The sequence below is a fragment of the Pteropus medius genome, unplaced genomic scaffold, assembly GCF_902729225.1.
Source record: "Pteropus medius unplaced genomic scaffold, Ma_sr-lr_union100, whole genome shotgun sequence".
In the NCBI taxonomy this organism is placed as follows: Eukaryota; Metazoa; Chordata; class Mammalia; order Chiroptera; family Pteropodidae; genus Pteropus; species Pteropus medius.
Genome location: NW_024349796.1, coordinates 7,375,095 through 7,389,813, shown reverse-complemented (window position 1 = coordinate 7,389,813; position 14,719 = coordinate 7,375,095). Strand labels below are relative to the sequence as shown.

The following is a 14,719-nucleotide window of genomic DNA, read 5'->3' as shown; positions in this document are numbered from 1 at the left end:
GGCCTCATCCAGAAGCACCGGCGGCGGCAGAGGAAGATGGGAGAGGACATGCACACCATTGGCTTCGGCATCTACGAGGTGCGGGGCGCGGGTGCGGCTCCCACCGTCCCGTCTCCCTAGCTGGTCTCAGCCCCTGCAAGGAGAGCCAACCCAAGAGGCAGAACTGGAGATGGGGCACCAGACAGGGAGCCTGGCCGAGGAAAAGCAAAGCCAGGGGGAGGGGAGGCCCCTGCAGCTGCTCTGTGTCACCAGGAGGTTCCATGCCCTTGGCTGGGGCCCCACAGCCAGCTTCCTGGGAGTTCGGTTCTTCCAAATGCCCTCATGTCCCCCAGGCCTGGCACTCTGGTTGGCTCAACAATACCCAGAAAACAGAGGTGGCCTAAGCTGAGAACGGAGCATACTGGGCCCCACCAGGACTTGCTGCGAGGGCAGGAACTGAGCCAGCGACCCAGCTGGTCAGAGCCCAGCAAGTCACTGGCCTGGAAGGCGGGGAGCTCAGGACAGGGAACGACAGGTCTTCATGTCCCACTGGGGCTCCCCACAGACACACTCAGTGCCCACGTGACCTTTCTTTTTGTACCACGTTAAAGAGAAGCCCAGCTCAGCCATCTGTCCCCTCTGGGGTGGGGGTGGACGGAATGACCCAACATGCTGGGCCCCTGGATGCCCCCCCTTTCCTGTAGCACAGAAAAAGCTCCCCACCTTGAGTTTGTAGAGGGAGGACTTCAGCGCAGCTGAACGGGGGTGCCCCTGGGCGTGACGGGTAGGACCCAGCGACATGCTACAGCCAGCTCCTGAAAGCCAAATGTGCCGTCTCTTCCAGCCCCCGCATTCACTGCGGCCACATGGCAGCCTCCGAACGGCCACCCGGGAGGGGGAGCGTTTACACCGCGGAAGTTCGCGAATACTAGAAACCACGGCTCCCACCCTTCCCCGAGAGCCATTGCCCAGCCCAGCCCTCGTAGACGTCCAACGAGGTGTCGAGGTGTCGAGGTGTCAGGGAAAAGCCCCGGGAAGATCCTGAGGCCAGAGAGGGGAAGTGACTTGCCCAAGGAAACACAGGCTGGGTGTGGCCGACAGGAGCCCGCCCAGGTGGGCTTTGCTGCGGCCAGCGGGGTCACTTCACGGCTCCGTGCCTGGCGTCTGTGCTCTCTAGGTTGAGAATAGTGCTTAGGGTCCATCCACAGTACTGCTCAGTCATAGGATTCTTTTGTTTTTAGTGCGGGGTGCTTCGAGTTCCTTGGAAAGTAATTACCACATTGATTTGGTTAACATCGCTAAAGCTCCAGAGAAAAGGGTTGGCAAAGGAGACGATCACGGTGGTGGCATCTCCGTGCGCAGCTGTCCCCGACGGGGATTCAGCGTGTTCTTCTTTATCTTTTGCAGGTTCCAGAGGAGGTACGTCTGGCATGTGTCAGCCCATCCCTGGGGCTCAAGTTCACCAACAAGTAAAAGGCTCAGGCCGCCAGCTCAGGGGTCTTGTGAAGTGTGAGCAGGGGCTGGTGGCTGGGAAGGACGAGGGCCCCGTGCCTCTGGGGCCCTGGTGAGGTTGCGCAGGTCCTAACCGCCACGATCCAAGCTCAGGGCAAGGGGTCTCGGGCTGTCCCCGGGGGCCTCGGGCTGTCCCCGGGGGCCTGCTGCCTCCCCGAGGCCCAGCAGAGGCCACGCGTGGCTTCGTTCCGGGTGGACCACGTGTGGTCCCGGGGTCACAGGAGGATCTTCCCCCCGTCCTGTAGCGCTGTCGAAACAAGGCGAACCCCGCAGACTGTATTATAGGACGATGCGGCAGCACAGAAAGGGGCCTGGCCCCAGTGCCCAGCGCTGCCATTTGCAGGCCGTGTGACCCTAGACGAGTTACCATCCTAGCTGGACTCGAGTTTCTCTCGGTAGAACCGGTCACCTCGCTGGACTGTTGTGGGTGGGGATGGGCCGAATTACACGCGAGCACTCAGCAGGCCTGCAGCAACCGGAACGAGATGCCCAGGAGGCGTGCGTCTTTAAAGGCCACACGGGGCACCCTGACCCCGCAGCGGGACACGCGTCATGGCCAGGCGGTGCAGCCAGCGGCAGGTGGGCTCTGAAGACTGAGCACACCTGTCTAGAAGCTGGGCCACCTTCCGCACCCTGTTCCTGTCTTCGCTCTTATCAGTGACTTGAACACCGCCTAGAACGGAACCAGCTTCCTGCCATCTGGACGCTAAACATCCCCGGGGGGCACTTAGAGGAGGGCTGGGGACCTCTGTGTGGGGACACGGGGCATCTCTGCAGACAGAGCTGGCTCAACGCGGGGCCCCCTGCTGCACGTGCCTCTGAGTTCCTCAGCAGGCATCTGTCGTTTGGGTCGAAAGTTTGCTTTTTATCTAAGACGTTGTTGCTGTCAGCCTATCTCCCCGAGTGAGGGTGACATGGATGCGAGCCCTCTCCTCCCCTCTCACTTGTTCCTGTTTATCCATCAGTTGACGGGACAGACCAACATCCACCTCCCCAAAAACTTCTTCCTGACGCACAGAGCGAGGGAGCGGTCGGACACCTTCATCAACCTGCGGGAGGTGCTCAACCGCTTCAAGCTGCCCCCGGGGGAGTACGTCCTCGTGCCTTCCACCTTCGAACCCAACAAGGACGGGGACTTCTGCATCCGGGTCTTTTCTGAGAAGAAGGCCGACTACCAGTAGGTCGTCCTGCCCCTTTTCCTCCCCACCGCTGGCCGGCTCCTGGCCCATGCACAGCTCTTTCCTGTCTGGACGTCGGTTTCTTTGTCCATGATACCTGCCCGCTTCGAAGGGTTAGTGTGAGGATTTGCTCTTGAAGGACTTTGGTGTTATGCTCAGGGGAGCAAAGGAAGTAGCACTCAGGATATTCGGGGGTAGAAAGGGGGTTGTAGAGCGAACTGCAGAATCCGATTTCGCTGAACGATCAAGTCGTCTTCGTTTTAATGACTTATACGAACCCAGTCCCATCATCTGGAGGATGCTGGGAAGCCTCGACCCCTCAGCTCTCCTGCTTCTGGGGTGACCTCCCTGCCCTGACAGCCCCCCGCCCCTCAAAGGTGTCTGTCTGACGTTTTTGTCCCAAGATATTGATCCTGAGTCCAACTGTCAGCACCGAGAGGCCCCTTACCGCTTCTGCGAGGCGTGGGCACTGCAGACGGGACTCGTAGTGGCCCGGTGGGAGGAAGACCCTCCTAAGCTTACGGCCCCTCGCTGCGGGGCAGACGGCCCGCGCGTGCGCGTGGGGTAAACCACCACTGCGCCAGCTCCCGCCGAAACACGCGGCCTCCGCCCGCCTTCTGAGCCCAAAGCAGAGGAGCAGGCGGCCGCGCACACCGCGTGGGGCTCAGTGTGACAGATTTACCGTGGCACAGAGTGTTTCTGATGGAACCGACAGCGGTTCCTGGAGGCCCGAGGGTCCCGGGCACCGTGCGGGGAGGCCGCGCCGTCCGAGGACCCAGCACCAACCAGCAGACAAAATCCTCTGACTCTCTGAGCTGTTGGGGCCGTGACTCCTCCTCAGATCCCTTCCGCCCTATCGGGGATGTGTGATCACGGACGCCATGGACGCAGAGCGGTCCCCGTGCCCGCCCCGCGCTGGATGTCACATCACACTTCCATTGTGACTGTGACTTCCATGACACTTCCTTCCTCCCCTGTGTCCCTTCCAGTCAGTAACACGTGGTTTCCTTCTGTTTCCAGGGTGGTCGATGATGACATCGAAGGCAACCTTGATGAGGTACTTGTAACCCCCCGACTTCCACCCGCTCTGCCCTGGGCCACCCAGGGAGCAGGGGAGCGAAAAGCCATCCCAAGGGTTCGGGAGGCCCCGGGGACTTCACGGACACAGCTGGAAACTCGGGGCTCAGCCTTGCCCTGCGTCCACACGTGCCTCCCCCACAGGCCCTGGCCCCTGTGCTGGGCCTGGGCAGTCCCCTGCCCACTGGGGCAGAGTGAGCCTGTGTGACGTGGGGTATTGTGGAGAAAAACAGGCCACCAGTGCCACGCCGACTGCTGTGAGGTTCTCATCACTTCCCGTTCCGGGCCTCGGTTTTTTCAATAAAATGGAAGTGCTGGGCGACCAGATTCCTGAGATTCCCCAGAGTCCCGGGAGCTGTGACCCGGTGCTAAACCCTGAGGGGCTGTGGGGGACACCGCCCAGGAGTTCCAGGGCGGGCAAGGCCACCGCAAGTCCATTGCTGCGGGAGGAAAATGCCGGAGGGAGGAAATTTTCTTGCAGTCCTGGGACCTGAGGGGCTTCACCGTCGTTGACGTCCTCAGTCCTGTGCCCGTCCTGTGTCCTCACTGAGAGACTGAGCGATTTCAAAGGTCCTCACGGGCTGTGCTCACCAGCCACGGTCACAGTCCTTTCGGATCATTCCAGCTAGTCTTACGCTTGTGAATCCCATTAGTGGAGATCGTAAAAGGCCCTTTTAGTTGAATGTTAGAGACGACACCTGTGTGAGAAACGGAAGCATAACTCCATCCCACATAGTTTATATTCTCTCTCCTGGGTTTTCACTAGGAAAAATTATATTTTATTGATTCCTCACACTGTCCTTTTTCTCAGTCCCGTAAGCTTAGGATTCAGGCCCAAGAGCAAGGAAGAGCAGGGGCACCGTGAGGGGGCGGGAGGCCGGCGGGGAGGGGAGCAGGCGGCCGCCCGTCACGCTTTGTGGGGTCCACGGCGTCTCACTCCCGCGCCTCCCCTTGCAGATTGACGTCAGCGAGGACGACATTGATGACGGATTCAGGAGGCTGTTTGCCCAGCTGGCAGGGGAGGTAGGTGTTCCCCGAATCCCCACGTTCCGTGCTCTGGCGGATGCGAAGGCAAAAACGGTCCTCGTCTTCCAGGAGGCTTCAACCGGGAGGGGGAGAGGAAACAAACTGAACAAAGCAGAGAGGATTTGCAGATGTAACTGGGATTCTGCTCGGCGTCCTCCCGCGTCCTCCCCAGGCCTCCGCCCGTTGCCGGGCCTTCCATTTTCGTGGGCGGCTCTGGCTGCTCCCCCGCCGTAGGATTCTCAGCCTCACCTGGGGCTCTTGTTTTTTTTTTTTTCCTCTTCACTCCAACCGAGACATGGAACTGGCCTCCTCTCCTTGATTTCCACAAAAACATTTGAGGAGATTGGGTTTTAAATTTCCAGGATGCAAGCAGGTTAGGACAGAGTATTAGACTCCCTGGTCTTAAAAAAGCCCCTCAGGCACTTAGGCTTCAGTCAGCTACAAAAGTTACTCAGCTTCTTTCTTTCCATAACTCTAAAAAAAAAGCCAATCGCGGCCTTAAACAAGGAGCTTGTCCCCCCATTACACAATATACGGGAGCGAATAGAGACACCTGGACTCCTGAGGCGCCCTGGCATCAGGGGACCGGTCTTGGAGCCAGCTGGTTCTAACCAGCTCCACAGGAGGCCGGACCTCAGTTTGAAAGGGCGAGGACGGCAAGCTGATGGGAGGAACGGGGTGGGAGGTACCGCGAACCTGGGCAGAGTGGAGAATTTATGCTCTATATTCTCTACAGCGAGGGACTGGTGAACGAGCACCCACAGCACACTGCACCTTAAAACGCCGTGTCCAAAACATGGGCTGTGACGGTGATACTCAAAGTGGGGTCTGGGGACAGCTGCGGCAGCCCCTGGGGCTGGTCAGACGTGCACACGCACGACCCCGAGCCTGCCTAGTGTGCCTCACACGGTGCTCCGGTCGCCTCTCCACAGGACGCGGAGATCTCTGCCTTCGAGTTGCAGACGATCCTGAGGAGAGTGCTCGCCAAGCGTAAGTGTCCCCTCCTTGCAAAGCCCTCACCCCGCTCCGTCCCTCGCAGACGTGAAGGAGCTTGGGAATCCCCCTGTTCAGTGTCTTGGCCGCTGTGGCTGCACCATCACTCACTGCTCCCACGGTGGCAAATGCCACCGGCCACCACTGGCACCGCTACCGCCGAAGAACCGGATGAAGGAGGTTCTGTGTGATGCGACTTTGAAAAGAACCAAGGTCCCCAGGGTCTAGAGGTCAGAGGTCACGTCCGGGTTTCCACTCCTCACTAGCTTTGTGATTGACACCACGCTGCAGAAACTTCCTGACCCGTTTCCTTACCTGCAGGACAGGAATAATACTGCTTACCTCTTAAGAATGGCTGAATCTCTTAAATGAGGGAAGATGTAGAAATTGCCTAGCACAAAGCCTACGCTCCAGAAACGGTGGCTACTATGATGAGTAATTGGTAAGAAAAGGCCGAGTCGGCCCAGATCACGGGAGCGAGGAAGCATTCCCACGGCCCTGAGTTCCCTGGCAGTATGCAGTATAAAATCATTGACAGACTGATGACATCTGTCAGTAACTAACCCTCGTGGAAAAATAAATGGACCATCCATCTTAAACTCAAGCTGAGGGAATGGCATTGCTAAGCCTCGTCTCCCAAGTGTGTTTAAATGAGTCTGACCAGCTCTTCGCCGGGAGAAATGTCACTTCATTTGGGCCAACAGGCCAGGGACGTGATATCAAGGCTCCAGAATGGTGGCTCTGGGCCCAGGCCATGGGGCTTCTACAAAGAGCGAACAAAACCGGATGGAGACTTGAGAAGGGGCTAGCGAGCCATGCTTCTCACAGCCTTTCAGCTTGGATTATTTCTCAAGCAGAGGTTTATACAACAGCAGAAGTTCTAAGCCTGGATCAGAAACAAACATGTATGTTGTCATATGCCAAACATCAGCCCTGTGGATCATTCTAGAAGTCTTGCGGACTTCAAAGATGGCCTCTGGCCTAACTCTTTTGAGATAAAAGTAAAACCACCTCTTAGAGCCGAAAAAGCGCCCAGGGCCAGCCAGGTCTCCCGCCGCGGCGCAGTAAACACACGTACCTTGCAGGAACCATAGGTAACGGGGCCCTGCCCTGCAGCTGCCTAACAGGTGGCTGCCGTAGGGTTCCTATGAGTCACAGGACCAGGCGGGTGGAGTGGCCAGGCACGGCCAGGCCAGTGCAAGGCTTCTCCCTCGGGCAGGCCCCAGTCCTCGCCCTCCCTCCTCTGAGCTGGTGGAGGGACAAGGAGATGGTGTTTGCCCTTGAGGCCACCAGGCACAAGTGAGGTCACGGGGCTCTTCAGATGTGTGGCCATCATGAGCCCAAGGAGACTGAGGCCTCGTTGTTTCCCCACAGACGGGGGATGGAGCGGGGCAGGATCCAGCGTCGGGTGGATGCAGCTGCTCCTTGGTGGACATGGGGGACAGCACTGCCTCTGAGCTCGATGCCCTCCCCGCCTGCCTGCTGACTCCTGCCTTCTGTCCGAGAGCCCCACACAGCCTCACACCCGTACCCGAGAAGGGGTTGGTGCCCAAAACGGCAGCTCTGGGACAAGTTAGGTTACAGCCTTTACAAGCAGGTGGCAAAGAGTATGGGCTCCTCACAAGGTCTGTGGGAACCAGATTCACATTTGTGACAAGGGTTTCATACCGTCATCTGCCGAGTGTCAACGAGACAGGACTCACCTAGTGGAGCACAGTGTCTCCAGAGAGTGCCTGGGTCCTGGGTTCTCACTCCGCTGGGGACAGGCAGGCTCCGTAAACGCCGGCAGACAGACGGTTCAAGGGAGCTTCCCCACTCCCAGCTCCTCGCCTGGATGAACTCACGTGCCCTCCACGTTTCCTCCCCCTGCCTGACGACCGCAGGTGACTTTGCACCTCGGGGGCCCGCAAAGACCCAGTCACTGGTCGTTCTTTTGTTTATTTTCAAAGCACTTATGAAAGCCCTGTTTGCCCGTGGCTAATGCACAGAGAAGTGAGGCCAATGTAACTGTCCTCGCGCTGTCCCCAAATGGCAGCCAGTAGCCAGATTATTTAAAATAATTTAAGCGGCTACTGTATCAAAGGGTGCAGATATAGAACTTTTCCATCATCGTAGGAAATTCTGGACAGTGCTGCTCTAGAAGATTTTCCTGTCACACTTCATTTGTCTTCCAGGCCAAGATATCAAGTCAGACGGCTTCAGCATCGAGACCTGCAAAATCATGGTTGACATGCTAGACGTATCCTTTAATGTGCCCCCGAGAACAGAGGCCGGGGGAGTGTGACATCTCGCCCTGCAGATTCAAACGTACTGCCCTCCAGAAAGGCCAGCCAGACCCTGCTTGCTGAGCGGTGCTTGGGCTGTGGTCAGTGCTGACCTTCGTTACTCGGGCACATGGGGAACTTCAGATGAGCAAAAGTGCCATGCCACACGCCCTGGTGGCCTCCTCCGGCTCAGCGTGCAGGCCAGCCAGTGTTTCTGGGGCTGGCGCAGGAAGCTCACTGTCCTCGGCCCTTGTTTAAGCAGCAGCTTAGATTTCTTTCCTGAGTGACAGGGTTTCCACTACTTCCTTTAGGAAAATACGGTTGACCCTTGAAGAATGAGGGGGGTGGGGGGGCAGACCTCCAGTGCAGTCAAAATCCTAGTATAACCTCTGACTCACCCATACGTAGTCGATTAACAGGTATTTCGTATATGTTTTATATACTGTATTCTTACAATAAAGTAAGCTAGAGAAAAGGTTAGTAAGAAAATCGTAAGGGAGAGAAAATAGATTTACAGTACTATATGCATTTATTGAAAAAATCTGCATAGATAAGTCGACCCGCACAGTTCAAACTTGCATTGTTCAAGGGTCAACTGTATTCCCTAAACTGTGATATTCTGACGTGAATATCTTTTCTCCTGATTTGTAGATAGCCCCCCCTGCCCCCCAACATTCTCCTCCCCTTGCTTTAGCTCCTTCCCAGGCCGCCCGCCGGCCCGAAGCACTCATCGTCCGTTTGCCCTTGTCCTGGTGCTTACTGAGCAGTGCTGGGCAGGGCAGGGCGGCCTACGCGTCTCAGTTCTGTCTAGTGGGTTCACGGCCCCCACTGGGTAGCTCCCCTCACAAAGGGCCTCTTAGAACGACGCCAGATAACACTCCCCAAGTCGGCAAGGGCACAGCCCCTAGAAGCCCCCTGAAGCCCCTGTATGTCACCCGACAGCTCCTCATTAGCAGGGTGTGGGGCCTCGATGGCACCCCCAGACCAATCGGCAAACAGGGGCACGGGGAGCCAGCAGGGCTCTATCCGGCCCTTCACCAACCCTAAGACGGAGGTCTGGCCAGGTGAAGGCGGGGCAGGGTCCTCTGCCAGAGCTCCCTGTGAACATGCTGCGGGCACCAGGAGACCCAGCAGGGAGGACCCACAGGTGACGCTGTGCCTGCCCGAACCCAGACTCAGGAGCTTTCCTTAACGGAGGGCAGTCGGACGGCAGTGGCAAGCTGGGCCTGAAGGAGTTCTACGTTCTCTGGACGAAGATCCAAAAATACCAAGTAAGAGCCCAGGCGGGCCCGGGGGCGGGGGTGGGGGCGGGGCGGCGGGGTCTGCATTGGGGACGCGCTGTGCGCACACCTGCCGGTGCCGCCGCTCACGGGGGATGCAGGAGCATCCCCTGGGGATGGCGACGGGACCCACAGAGGAGCCTGAGTGAGGGAAGGCAGGGCCGGGCACGTGCCGGCCCAGCAGAGTGAGGACTGCAGGCCGAGTGGTCTGCTCCCTGCCTCACCTCCTTGACTGGAGACGGGGTCGTCCAAAAGCCACCATCGAAAGTGCCCTGAAAAGGCTGCGTAACCTCTCGTACGTAGGATTTCCAACAGCTCAGGTGTAAAAATACTCAAGGTAGTAACATGGGCCCATGGGTAGTTGGCTAGTTGATCTGATGGGCAGATTTACACCCAGCTCACAGAGGCGAGAGGCTACTAGCTGTTAAAGGCAGAGACGTGGTGATTCTTCCGAGGCCAGGCCGGAGGCACAGAGCTGGGACAGCTTCGTCCCCGCTCAGCACACGGCGCAGAGGTGACCTGCCGCCTGCCTTGCTTTGGGTCACGGTTCTCAAAACTGTTTTACATGTTCCAGAAAATCTACCGGGAAATCGATGTGGACAGGTCTGGTACCATGAACTCCTATGAGATGCGGAAGGCGTTAGAAGAAGCAGGTGACACTTTATAACTGTTTCCTTTTATCTACAATTCTATGGAGTGTGACGCTTATGTAATGCAAAGTCTGCTAAGCTATGCAATAAGATGGGTGCAGGTTTGCTACAAACACGTCCTTTTTGTTCTCCCTTTAAAGACGAATTGGTAAAATGAGATGCAGTCCAGGATGCTTTGCCTGCTCAGCTTTCTCGAATCTAAGCTTCCTCCCATGCGGCCAGGGGGTCAAGTGGGCCAAGCCAGTGACGACAGACGCCCCTCGGCTTCCCGTTTCGGGCGCGGGGCTGGTTAGGCAGAAGAGGGACGTACGTCCCTGCTCCACTCAGGGCAAGTCCCTGGCAGCATGTGATCTCAATAAAAGGGACACAAGCTTGTGGGAGACCAGCAGCGTGGGAGACGGGTGTGCTTTGGGGACAAATATGACAAGATGAGGCTGTTCACTGTATTAGCGAGGACGTAATGCTGGGCAAAGACCCCAAATTACTGGTTTAAACAAGATACATCTTTTCTCGCATAACAATCCAAGCTCAAGCAGTTCAGGGCTGGGACGGTATCGCTGTCAGAGACCCAGGCTCCTTCTAGCATTTGTGTCACCAGCCCTTGGAGTGCTGTCCTTATCCACGGCACCATGGATGGCTTGCCACCACAACCACGTTGTGGCAATGGGTTGACTGGAGGAGGAAGGAAAGACGGGCTCCTTGCCTTTAAGGGCACGTGTCACTGCTCACACATCCCTCTGCTAGAACTTAGTCCCGAGGCAGCAGGTGGCTGCAAGGGATGCTGGGAAATGGCCCATTAAAATTCTATTACTATGGAAAAAGGGAGAATTAATATTCGTTTACCATGAACGGCTTCTGCCACACACATCCAGGAAGAATCTAGTCTCCAAGACGATGCACAGCTACACAGACAGAAAAGGAAGCACAGTTAACGGCCTGAAGCGGTGTGAGCATGGACATAGGAAAGTTTTCTACTTTAGTCTGTAAGGAGCAGGCAGGGCGAAGGGCAACAGTTTGGAAACACTGGCTTCACTAAATAAACCCAGCCCTGGGAAGGCAGCCAAGGGACACACGCGATTATAACTGTAATTTAAATTGCCACATCAGCTCCAAAACCTGTGACCGGCGCCCCAAGGTACAGCCTCACCCTGAGCCATCGGTTCGCTTGTTCATTTTTCAGGTTTCAAGCTGCCCTGCCAACTCCACCAAGTCATCGTTGCTCGCTTTGCAGATGACCAGCTCATCATCGATTTCGATAATTTTGTTCGGTGTTTGGTTCGACTGGAAACGCTCTTCAGTAAGTGGATATTTGGGGAAAGACCCACTTCAGTTCAGTAAGTGGATATTTGGGGAATGGCGGAAAGCCTGCCTTTCCAATGGGTGAAATCACTGCGGCCAGAGACGTCGTCTGTCCAGTCGAGAATGGGAATCCTCCTTTAATCTGGGGAAGGAGAGGAGAACTAATAGCTTGCGACATTCAGTGAAATCAGCAGCCAGACAGGGGAATGAGATAATGGGATCTCTGTCGCAGCTCACTCACTCATCACATCCCACGTTTCTCTCTCCGCAGGGATATTTAAGCAGCTGGATCCCGAGAACACGGGAACGATAGAGCTCGACCTTATCTCTGTGAGTCAGCAGCTCACGCCGACCCCCTCACTCCCACGGGGACGGGGAGGAGAGGGCTGCCACTTGGGTGACAGAAAACTATGGTTAATTGACCTGCTTTTTAAAGCTTTGCTTTAAAACTCTTCTGGTCTGTCGGGGACAGCCCTATAAATGGTCTAGGATCCCACAATGCACTGTAATTTGCAGTCATTCCTCATCTACCTATTGATTCTCGAGTCCAAGAAAACACACCTGGTCCCTGCTCCCATGAGCTGAGTGCAGCACAAGGTTAAAATACGAAGAGAACCCTCTTAGAAAAATGCACTGCTAAGTAGCGAGCATGGAAGGTCCTTATAGAAACCCTGTGGATGAAATCACCTGGGTTTGGGGGAAGATCTGGCATGCTTAGAACAGATCTACTTAAAATACTTTCTGAGCAAATCACTTTGCTGCCTCCCCCTTTAAAATAAAACTAGCAATAGTAATTGAGCTTGCCTTATATAATTATTGTGCTCCCGTGTCTCGAACCCCAGCAGCGCCCACTTCTGAAATGCTCATCCATCCAAATTAAGTTGGAATACCAGTTCCACACACACAGGAAAGCACAAAACGTCCTCTCATCATCCCAATGATAGAAAGTTCTCTCAAGTCAAAGCAAGCAGCCAGCTGGGGTATACTTGCATTATCATCTGGCTCCAGCTACATTTCCTCCATACTTGGGGGAATCGAGCTTGGAGCAGCACAGGCTATAAAGGGCAAGACCAGGTGGCCAGTGATGGGCAGGAATGACAAAGTCCCCAGAGAGAAGCCAAGCGGGAAGAAGACAACTCTTTTTCTTGAATTTTGAACTCTAGAGGAAGCCAGCAACTCAACGGCTGTTTCACTCAAAGGCATTTTAAGTACCTTCAGCCAACTGAAAATATATTTTAGCTGGCTACAAATAACACTAACTTGCTAGGAAATAGCTCTGCCCTGAGATTGCAGTATAAAAGTAGAGGCTACAATTATGACATAAAAGTGCCCAATGGCAAGTTCTGGGAACTCTAGCCCCTTTATCATTCTTGCTGGAAATCCCCTCCCACCAGCTCCCACCAGTTCCCACCAGTTCCCACCAGTCCGTGCTGACCGGCTCACTCAGTCCCTCCTCCCCGTCTCCTCTGAGAAACAGCCACCACCTTTCCCTCCTGTTCTGGTCCTCGCCTTTCAGGGGTCCCTGGAGACCCCCCCACTCTAGTCTTTGCTAAGGATGCGCAACGTCAAGAAAACCTTGCAACCCTTGAGGTTGCAGGTGACATCACCTGGCCAACTCTGCCAAAGCCCTGCTGTCCAGGCCCATCCCTGGCCGGTCAATCTGAATCTGATTTAAAGTTCCCACATAAACTCCATAGAGGACCACTGTTGAAAATCACTAGTTTCAGGGGTATGCACACCCTAAACTAACTTCTGACGCGGTAAGCTAAGTTTCACGTTTCGGGTATCTTAGTCAACCCTGTAATACGATCCATGCCCACCCGATTCAAATAACAGCTCTTTACTGACCTGCAAAAAACTAGACTAGAAATCAGGTAGAAAAAATGTGAGCTAGCATACCGACATCTTAATCCATGTTCAGCTTTTCTGGTACAAGAGTCTTTCGGAATAATCTACAGGTTCTTAAATAGCTTTTAATTTTAAAAATGGTCACTGAACTGACTTGGTTTTTTTTTTCTTCCATAGTGGCTCTGTTTTTCAGTACTTTGAAGTGATGACTAATCTGCCTGAAGACTTCTTATGAAAGAAAATCAGCCACGGACTAAGCTTCCACTAAGCTTCCACGGAGAAACTTTTTATCTAGACCTTAATCATGGGAACATTTACGTAAACTGATGATTATAGTTGAAAATAATGATACCATTTGAGAGAGAACTTTCAGATATCAAAGTAAAAGATTTGCATATCATTATACTCAATGCAAGTGAGTCGCTTAACCCTGGACAAGCTCAAAGCTTTAAATCTGTAAATGGTACCCACTTTGTACTTTTACACACAATCCTGTTTAGAGCAATATTAAATCAGGAAAAAAAATGCAGGGAGGTATTTAACAGCTGGGCAAACATTCAGTCAATGTCAAAGGACACGAGGTCCTTGCTGGAAATATTGAAAGCAACTTCGAGTTTAAAAACGCTGCTGTGGCAGCTCGGGGCTCACCATTTCCCTTGAGTAAAATGGAAAATATGATGCCTCATGAAGTAATCTTGTCAAGGCATCTGAAGAGGCCAGGTGAGAATGCTCGCCTCTGTCACTTGGGTTAAACGAGAGACAGGTTTTCCGTAATACTGACTGGTTAACAGTAAATCTGAAACAAGTCCCTGAGTGTGTCTGGTCTTATACAGTGTTATAAATACAGGAGGGGTTCTAGTCATGGTCCGCTGAAGTGATACACTGAAACCAGGCGGCGTTTGCAGACGAGGTGTGGCTAAGACAAAACGAGCCGTTTGCTGCCGGCTTCAAAACGTCTCGAAAGTCTCCACCTCTGGTGTTTGTGCCCGGAGTTGGGACCCGGCCTGGGAGTACCCGTGGAAACAACACAAGCGTGTTCCTTGGCTTTACTTTCTGAAAATTCTAACATTATAAAAATATTGCCTTGTTGCCTTACCTTCTACCGAACGTACTGTTAAATAAAGCGTCTCCCAGGCAACCACGCGTGCCCTGCTGTTCTTCCTGGGGGGCCCCAGCTGGCCCTTCCGAGCACACCCATTGCAGCCTGTTTCCAATGTGAGTGTGTGACAAACTCAATTCCCAAATAGGCATCTGATCTGTCATTTCAATGTGCAGCTCTAAAATTTTTTTAAAAATCCAATTCAGGAGCTCTAACTGATCATAAAGTAGGTACAGCTCTCGTTTCTGCTGCTTCTTGGTCTCTCTTAAGGAGGTGCAGGCGAGTTCCCCGTTTGGCCGGCCACCTGAACTTCACTTTGGTGTGGGAACAAGAGCGAGCTGGGAAGGCACGCAGATCCGTCACTGGCCTGCTGTCTGTGATCCTGGACGAACCATAAAACACGGGAACGAGCTAATGACTTGAAACAGGCAAATGCCAGCCTAATATTTCACGACAGGATAGGAAGATGGGATCCGCAAATGCTACTCAAATGCGGTTAAGTTCTTCCTGCTTG

General features: G+C 54.4%; 1 protein-coding gene across 1 annotated transcript in view; it reads left to right on the top strand.

Annotated features, from left to right (window-relative positions):
- Nucleotides 1-14,247, top strand: part of CAPN2 (calpain 2) — a 42,064-nt gene extending 27,817 nt beyond the window's left edge. The window contains exons 10-21 of the mRNA XM_039883633.1: nt 4-78; nt 1,387-1,398; nt 2,457-2,668; nt 3,690-3,726; nt 4,704-4,769; nt 5,705-5,762; nt 7,940-8,004; nt 9,232-9,300; nt 9,884-9,962; nt 11,140-11,256; nt 11,530-11,588; nt 13,284-14,247. Of these exons, the coding sequence (XP_039739567.1) occupies nt 4-78; nt 1,387-1,398; nt 2,457-2,668; nt 3,690-3,726; nt 4,704-4,769; nt 5,705-5,762; nt 7,940-8,004; nt 9,232-9,300; nt 9,884-9,962; nt 11,140-11,256; nt 11,530-11,588; nt 13,284-13,307 (873 nt within the window). The 3' untranslated portion in view covers nt 13,308-14,247. The remainder of the gene's footprint in view (nt 1-3; nt 79-1,386; nt 1,399-2,456; nt 2,669-3,689; nt 3,727-4,703; nt 4,770-5,704; nt 5,763-7,939; nt 8,005-9,231; nt 9,301-9,883; nt 9,963-11,139; nt 11,257-11,529; nt 11,589-13,283) is intronic.
- Nucleotides 14,248-14,719: the final 472 nt, after the last annotated feature.